The sequence below is a fragment of the Malus sylvestris genome, chromosome 1 (assembly GCF_916048215.2).
Source record: "Malus sylvestris chromosome 1, drMalSylv7.2, whole genome shotgun sequence".
In the NCBI taxonomy this organism is placed as follows: domain Eukaryota; kingdom Viridiplantae; phylum Streptophyta; class Magnoliopsida; order Rosales; family Rosaceae; genus Malus; species Malus sylvestris.
In genome coordinates this window covers 3,664,649-3,673,629 of record NC_062260.1, presented here as the reverse complement: position 1 = coordinate 3,673,629, position 8,981 = coordinate 3,664,649, and the positions used below count along the sequence as shown (strand labels likewise).

The 8,981-nt window shown below is 40.1% G+C and overlaps 1 protein-coding gene across 1 annotated transcript; it reads left to right on the top strand.

Moving 5' to 3' along the window:
* Nucleotides 1-381: 381 nt before the first annotated feature.
* On the top strand, nt 382-1,799 carry LOC126633351 (uncharacterized). Its single transcript, XM_050303932.1, has 2 exons — nt 382-1,263; nt 1,619-1,799. The coding sequence occupies exons 1-2, from the start codon at nt 393-395 to the stop codon at nt 1,624-1,626; spliced, it is 879 nt and encodes a 292-aa protein (XP_050159889.1). The 5' UTR covers nt 382-392; the 3' UTR covers nt 1,627-1,799.
* Nucleotides 1,800-8,981: the final 7,182 nt, after the last annotated feature.

Genomic DNA, 8,981 nt, shown 5'->3' with positions numbered 1-8,981 from the left:
TTTTCTTGTCCAATTAGTGTTTTTGTTTTTATTTCAGGTACTCTTTGTAGTACATGCATACTCGAAAGTCTAGGAGCATTGATCTAGCTTCCTACGATCCAGAGATTGAACGAACATTTCGAAAGCTTCAGAGAAAAATCAAGCAAAAGTGTGCATCGGTGTCTTTACCACCATCTTCTCCACCACATTTAAGTTCGGAATAGGAGGAGGAAACACAAGAAGGCATGGCTGATAACCGTACATTGAGGGAGTTGGCAATGCCAAATACGGATCAACAACCATTGTGCATCACATATCCAAATGCAAAAGGAGGATTTGAGCTTAAGTCCGGCATGATTCACTACTTGCCTAAGTTCTATGGCTTCTCAATAGAGGATGCCAACAAGCATCTCATGGAGTTTCACGTGGTATGCTCAGGAATGAGACCAGCAAATGTGGATGAGGAGCAAGTCAAGTTGAGGGCATTCCCATTTACATTAGAAGCCAAGGCAAAGGAGTGGCTTTACAATTTACCTCCGGGATCAATGAACACATGGAACCAGGTGAAGCACGCATTTTTGGAGCAATATTTTCCGGCCACAAAAGCTGCAAGCATAAGGAAGGACATATGTGCAATCCAACAACAACATGGAGAGCCCTTTGGAGATTACTATGAGCGGTTCACACATTTGGTTGCATCTTGTCCTAACCATCAGATTTCAGAGCATTTACTAATACAATACTTTTATGAGGGATTGTATGGTACTGATCGTGTAATGCTTGATGCAACAAGTGGAGGAGCATTCATGGACAAGACGCCTACTAATGCTAAGGCATTGCTAAAGAACATTGCTGGCAACACACGACAATTTGGAGGGAGAGATGAGCTACCTTTTAAGAAAGTTAACGAGGTAAGTGCTAATTCTAGTATTGAATTACAATTAGCTAACTTGACTAATCTTGTGCAACAGGTTATTATGCCTCCAAAACAGGTGTGTGGTGTATGTTCAATGATGGGACATGCCACAGACATGTGCCCTTCGTCGATGGATCAAGGTGGTCTTGAGCAAGCTAATGCATTAGGAGGATTTCAAGGGCAACAAAGGCAAAAGTATGATACCTATTCCAACAACTATAATGCAGGATGGCACGATCATCCACACTTAAAGTGGAACAATCAAGACAACGGACAACAATCTGTTCCCAACAACTATAACCGTCCGCCTGGCTTCTTTCAAGCAAGACCGCAGGCACCATTTCAGCCTCAACAACAACAAGCTCCAAGTAAGTCTCTTGAGGATTTAATTGCTTCTTTAGCTAACTCTACTCAATCTCATCAACAGAAAATAGACAAAGCAATTGAAAACCTTGAGCGCCGAATGAGTCAGTTAGCAAGTTTGATGGGGCAACAACACCAACCAGGAAGGTTGCCTAGCCAAACCGTGGTGAATCCAAATGCGGAGCAGATGAATGTTGTGACTTTAAAGAGTGGAAAAGAAGTTTTTGAGCAAGATGAGGCTTCAACAGAAACTGAAAAGTCTCCTAAAGATACAGAATTGAACAAAAAAGATTCTGATAAGGTAAGTAAAGAAGTTCAAAATTCATTTAACTCAAGTGTCCCTATTCCTTTTCCTTGTAGGTTTATGAAGTCTAAGAAAGAGCAAACTGATAAGGAAATCTTGGATACTTTCCGGAAAGTCCAAGTGAACTTACCTCTTTTAGATGCCATAAAACAAGTGCCCAAGTATGCAAAGTTCCTTAAAGAGCTTTGTACGAACAAGAGGAGATTCAATGATCAAGAAACTGTGGCATTAAGCGAGGAAGTATTAGATGTTTTGCAGAGAAAGCTGCCACCGAAGTTGAAAGATGCCGGTAGCTTTACCATTCCATGTGTAATTGGAGGCAAAGAGTTTGGGAGAGCATTGTATGATTTGGGGGCATCCATCAATCTGATGCCATATCCAGTGTATGAGTCATTTGCAAAGTTCCTTAAAGAGCTTTGTATGAACAAGAGGAGATTCAATGATCAAGAAACTGTGGCATTAAGCGAGGAAGTATTAGATGTTTTGCAGAGAAAGCTGCCACCGAAGTTGAAAGATGCCGGTAGCTTTACCATTCCATGTGTAATTGGAGGCAAAGAGTTTGGGAGAGCATTGTGTGATTTGGGGGCATCCATCAATCTGATGCCATATCCAGTGTATGAGTCATTGAACCTTGGAGACTTGAAGGAAACAAAGGTAGTAATCCAGTTGGCAGATCGTTCAAATAGATATCCCAAAGGCCTATTGGAGGATGTACTTGTGCAAGTGAATGAGCTCATTTTTCCCGCTGATTTTTTTGTTCTTGAGATGGAACATGATCCTATGCCTACTGCACTTCCTCTTATATTGGGAAGACCATTCCTTAGAACAGCACGGACGAAGATTGATGTCTACAATGGTACCTTAACCATGGAAATTGAGGGGGAAATCGTCAAGTTCAGAATCTTCAATGCTATGAGGTATCCTAGTGAATTAGAATCTTGTTTGTCTATTGATGTGTTTGACTATTTTGTGCAGGATTGTTTTGATGAAGGTGTGGGACAAGATAATTTAGAGAATGCATTAGTGCATAGCATTACACATGGAAATTTTAATTATTCAGAGCACATTGAAGAAGAATTAATCCAAATAGTGGCCTCTCTTGAGTCTCTTTCACCAATTCGTGGTAAGTGTTCTTCCTATTTTATTTCTCTTCCTACTTCTAACGAAAAAACTCTTCCTTCTGTGATTCAAGCACCCAAATTGGAGCTTAAACCAATTCCTGAACATTTGAAGTATGCATTTTGGGAGAGGATGAAACATTACCGGTCATCATATCGTCACAACTTTCAACAGAAGAGGGGGAAAAACTGATCCGGGTACTGAAGGATCACAAGACTGCCATAGCTTGGAGCATTGCAGATATCAAAGGTATAAATCTAGCTACATGCATGCATAGGATTCTGTTGGAGGAAGGTGCAAAACCAACAAGGGAAGCTCAACGCCGTTTAAACCCACTCATGATGGAAGTTGTAAAAAAAGAGGTTATCAAACTTCTTGATGTTGGCATCATATATCCTATTTCGGATAGCAAGTGGGTAAGCCCTATTCAAGTAGTCCTTAAACGATCTGGAGTCACAGTTGTTAAGAATGAAGCTAATGAGCTAATGGCTACACGTGTGCAAAATGGTTGGAGAGTCTGTACAGACTATCGAAAGATAAATAGCACCACACGCAAGGATCACTTTCCACTCCCATTCATTGATCAAATGTTAGAAAGGTTAACTGGTCATTCTCATTATTGTTTTCTTGATGGCTATTATGGGTATAATCAAATTGCAGTTGCTCCGGAGGATCAAGAAAAGACGACTTTCACATGTCCATTTGGCACATTTGCATACCGGAGGATGCCGTTTGGACTGTGCAACGCCCCTGCCACATTTCAGATGTGTATGGTAAGTATCTTTTCTGATATGATTGAGAAAATAATTGAAGTGTTCATGGATGATTTTTCAGTTTATGGTGATTCTTTTGATACATGTCTACATAATCTGTCCCTAGTTTTAAAATGTTGTCAAGAAACTAATCTAGTGTTAAATTGGGAAAAATGCTATTTCATGGTTTCGCATGGATTAGTTCTAGGGCATATCATATCTGAAAAGGGAATTGAAGTTGATAAATCTAAAGTAGAACTTGTTAGTTCTTTACCCATCCCTACTACTGTCAGGGAGATTCGTTCTTTTCTTGGACATGCAGGTTTCTACCGTAGGTTTATGAAGGACTTCTCAATGATTTCTAGACCCTTGTGTCGTTTACTTCAAAAGGATGTAACATTTGATATGAATGAAGAGTGTGTGGTAGCATTCAATAAGCTTAAGGAGTTGTTATCCACGGCTCCTGTAATCATGCCACCAGATTGGAGTTTACCTTTTGAGTTAATGTGCGATGCTTCAGACTATGTTGTTGGTGCAGTTCTAGGGCAGCGTGTCAACAAATTGCCACATGTCATCTATTATGCATCTCGAACACTCAATGATGCACAGTTGAATTATTCAACAACAGAAAATGAGCTTCTAGCTGTTGTATTTGCTTTAGAAAAATTTAGATCTTATCTGATTGGGACTAAAGTTATTGTGTTTTCTGACCATGCAGCTTTGAAGTATCTACTCACAAAAAAAGATGCAAAACCACGACTCATTCGATGGATACTTCTGCTTCAAGAGTTTGACTTGGAGATCAAGGATAAGAAAGGGAGTGAGAATGTTGTAGCAGATCATCTTAGCCGACTTGTGCATTCAAACACAGATGAAGATCTCATCCTTTTACGTGAAAGTTTTCCAGATGAGCAACTGTTTTCATTAAAGATTACTGACCCTTGGTATGCAGATAGTATCAATTATAAGGTCATCAAAAAGATTCCGGATGATTTTACACGTGCTCAAAAAGATAAGCTTGTCAAAACCGCCAAATACTACGAGTGGGGTGATCCTTATTTGTGGAAATATTGCACTGATCAATTGATTAGAAGGTGTGTCCCCGAATCTGAGTTTAAATCTATTCTAACTTTTTGTCATTCTTATGCATGTGGTGGCCATTTTGGAGCAAAGAGGACAGCCCTGAAGGTGTTAGAGAGTGGTTTTTATTGGCCTAGTTTGTTTAAGGATGCGTACGAGTTTTGTGCAACATGTGATCGTTGTCAACGAACAGGTAACTTGGGCCCAAGAAATCAAATGCCACAAACCCCTATTTTGGTTGTTGAGATCTTTGATGTGTGGGGCATTGATTTCATGGGACCTTTTCCATCTTCAAATGGTTTTCTCTACATTTTATTGGCTGTGGATTATGTTTCTAAATGGGTGGAAGCAAAAGCCACCAAAACTAATGATTCAAAAGTTGTTTCAGATTTTATTAAGAGTAACATCTTTGTAAGATTTGGAATACCTAGAGCAATCATTAGCGATGGAGGGAGTCATTTTTGCAATCGAACATTTGAAGCGTTGCTTAGGAAGTACAATGTCACACATAAGGTGTCTACACCTTATCATCCGCAAACTAGCGGTCAAGCAGAAGTATCAAATCGTGAGGTGAAGCAAATTTTGGAGAAAACTGTGAGTCCTAGTAGGAAGGATTGGAGCATGCGCTTGAACGATGCATTGTGGGCTTATAGGACTGCCTATAAGACTCCTATTGGAATGTCCCCATTTCGGTTAATTTATGGGAAACCATGCCGTCTTCCAGTAGAGTTAGAGCACAAAGCTTATTGGGCGATCAAAGCCTACAACATGGACATGAGTGTTGCCGGAAAGCAAAGGAAGCTTCAATTAAATGAGTTAGACGAAATCCGGAATGATGCATACGAGTCTAGTCGAATATACAAGGAGAAATCAAAGGCATTTCATGACAAGATGATCTTAAGGAAGAGCTTTGTCATTGGACAGAAAGTTCTTCTATTTAATTCTCGCCTTCGGTTATTTCTAGGTAAGCTTCGTTCTCAATGGGTTGGTCCATTTGTTATAACAAATATTTTTCCTCATGGTGCAGTGGAAATCCAAAGTGCAAAGACCGGATACATGTTCAAAGTGAATAGGCATAGACTCAAGCCATATTACGAGTCTTTTGCGGAGCATGATGTGGAGGTTGTACCTCTCCAAGAACCAGTTCCCTTTGGATGATTACTCTTGGTACCGTCTGGCTACGGACGTAAAAGCAAGCGCTTATTGAGAGGCAACCCAATATTTCTATTCATTACCTTTTTCTGTCATTTTCAATTTTCTTGCGTGCTAAACTGAATTATTTCTTTTCTTTGTATTTGGGTTATGTCCACCCTTGGAGTTGATTGCAGAATTATAGTTTGGGGGTCATCATTTGATTTTACTGCAAATTGGGGAATTTTTTAGTCCAAATGCCGGATCACTTCAAGTATCACCTTCCATTCGAAGTTCACTTCCATGCCATGGAACTTAAGGGAGTGTGACTGGAGGCATCGTCCGGCTGCAAGACGTTAAAGAAAGCACTTCTTGGGAGGCAACCCAAGCTTTCTATCTTTCATCTTTATTTTGAATAATTTTAAATTTTCTTGTTCTGTTTTTCTCTTGTTTTCTGGTTTTTATGTTTAAGTCCTACTTGTGTTCCTTTATGCAGGTAATGATTTTGCAATCTCTACCACAACTTCTTGCAAGGTAGTTTTACATTCATAAAAACGAAAGGAACATTAAGCATATAAATACAAGAGGGAGCCTTCACAAAGGCTGCTTAGGAGAAGTTTCAGCAGTCGGCGGAGCTTCAGCAAACGGCGGAGCACCAGAAGGAGGAGGCATCAGGGGTTGATCATTTGGAGCTTCATTACGCGGTACAGCCCCAGAAGACGAAGGCAAATGTTGTTGGAATAAACCCACAAACCGCTGATGATCAAGTAAAATCTGACCATTAGATTCCTGCATCTGGTCAATCTTCCTCTTCATGTTTGTAGCATAATTATGTGCGAGCCTGTGCAATTGTTTATTTTCATGCTTAAGCCCTCTAATCTCCTGCTTGAGACTCATCACTTCAGCCGCCAATGATTCAACTTGATGGGTTCGGGCAAATAGGCGTTGGGCCATGTTGGACACAGAACCTGCACACTGCACACTGAGAGCCAGAGATTCCTTAACAGCCAACTCATCCGACCGTTTGGCGAGTAGTCTGTTATCTTTAGGAGTGACAAGGTTCCTGGCCACCACCGCAGCTGTCATATCATTCTTCATCACCGAATCCCCAACGGTAAGGGGACCTGTAGGGGATATGAAGGATGGGCGCCATATGTTGTCTGGAGAAGGCGGAGCTGCCTCTTCACCAAGGTTCAAGTCAAAATGACGGTCGGAAGGGCCAGACATTTTTCAGAGGTGTTAAAGAAAGAAGAGGTCGAACAAGTCAAGATCGTAGAAATGCAAAGAGGGAGTTTTTACAGGCAGAAATTCAAGTGTGCTTTGAACGTCCTGCATACCTCTATAAAAAGCAGCACGCGATGGGATTTCAGAGATCGAAGAGGCGAGCTCAGAAATCGAAGAGGCCAACTAAAAAAATCAAAGAGGCGCTAGCTTTCTCAAAAGCTGAGCTTGCTCAGAAACCACGGCAAATCTTCTGTTCCGGATTTGTCCGCACTTGTCACATGCAACCTCTGCACTCGACGGAGCTCAGATTTCGAAGAGGCAAGCTCAGAAATCAGAGAGGAATCTGCTTTATCCAGACGTGTTAGCATCTGTCACATGCACACTCAGCTTACGGAAATCATGGGTAATCTGTCGAAGATCTCTGGTAAAGTAGAAAACACGTGAAGTTTACTGTTCCATCATCTAATGGTTGCCGACAAGAGTAAAAGAACAGTACCGGTTATTATTTCCTATAAATGTCGACCTTCACCCTCCATGGCAAGGCAGACATACATAACCTTCCATCATCTCTAAGAATGCCTTTCCACCACACCCTCTCGAGTCACTCAGTGTTCCTTATTCCTTGGGGTACCTCTGCAAACAACCCATCCAAAGCAAAAGTATTTCATATCATGAAGGTTGAAAGCAAGAGTATCTCATATCATGCTTTCTCCCTATCCTTCTCCTTGTCGTTGTTTTAGGACAAGGAGAAAGAGAGCAATCAGCCAGCACTTGGTATCAATCTTCCGATCTGGAGCCAACTGCCTGGAAACCCTTCCTGATTGCTTACCTAGCCTTGCTCTCGAGTACTCATCTTCATCATCTTGTGCTTCCTATTCGTTTACCACATCTGCCTGGGGGACAGATAAGGGAAGTGAAAATGATACCTCGAAGCATGTGGAGACAATTCAGCTAGGGACAAGGAGAAAGAAAGCAAGAGGTGGGCACTTGGAAAGATTGAAGAAAGAAACAGACCAATACCTCTACCTCGTGCCTGCCCGCCATGCAGAAGAAACAAGCAAAGAAGAATGTAGACTGCACAATTCAGAGTTCCTTGGTTTCAAATCAGACTCCGAGATTCGCCTACACAAATTGGTGTGTTCTTTCCTTTTCTTTATGTGTCTTTATTTCATTTTATATTTCTTTCCTTCCATTTTTATGTCTTATTGTTCAAAAATTCCTTTCATTATCATTGGGGACAATGCTATAATTAAGTTTGGGGGTGGAAATATATTTCGTTAGTTTATTTCTCTATTAAAAAAAATAAAAAATAAAAAAATTTTGCATTTTTATTGTTGTTTGTAGCTACTTCTCAATTCTATGATGAGATTTGTTTTTAATTTCCTTCTTACTTTCAAGAAAGTCTAAGTTCTTTTCGTTGTCTTTGTGTTAACTGTGATTTCCAGAAATCAACTTCAAAAATAAATGTGCCTAGTCTTGTCAATGTGAAACTTGAGCATGATTTAGTGTTTCATATGTGAATCATGTGAGATTATGTAAACCTTGTGAGTTTTTGAGCCTATACATGATTGAACCATTATGCATCAATCTCATTCCTTCTTGTGCTTATGATCTCACTGTACATGTATCTCTAGAACTTGCTGTATACTAATCGATTCATTAATCAATTCATGTAATAACTTGGAAGTGATATAGGCCATCTTTGGATCGTCTGAGCCTTTCATGCCTACCTTATATGCTATGTTTATCTATAGTAGCCCATTTAGCCTTTAACTAAGCCATTTCTTTGTTAGCCACATCTCTTTACCTTGCTCCAATATTGGAGTTGAGCCCATTCACAGAAATCGATTCCTTATTGTTTTGAGAAAGTATTACATGGGTTGTGCTCTTGGGGGTTTCATTTATGTAGAAAGATGGATGGAGCATGTGTATTGAAGGGAAATTTATGAGATTTCTAGAATGGGATTTCAAATAGACTATCATGCATATTCAAATCAAATTTAATATACGAAAGCAGCGGAAGCATTTATAACATATTATCAAAGCTATAGTCATGCAAATCCCCTTCAAGGTTCATAGGTTTATATATAATGCATCAAACATTTTAAAGAAT

Bases quoted from the DNA above. Each gene is read 5' to 3' on its own strand.
- LOC126633351 (XM_050303932.1), top strand. From the start codon at position 393: ATGGAGTTTCACGTGGTATGCTCAGGAATGAGACCAGCAAATGTGGAT.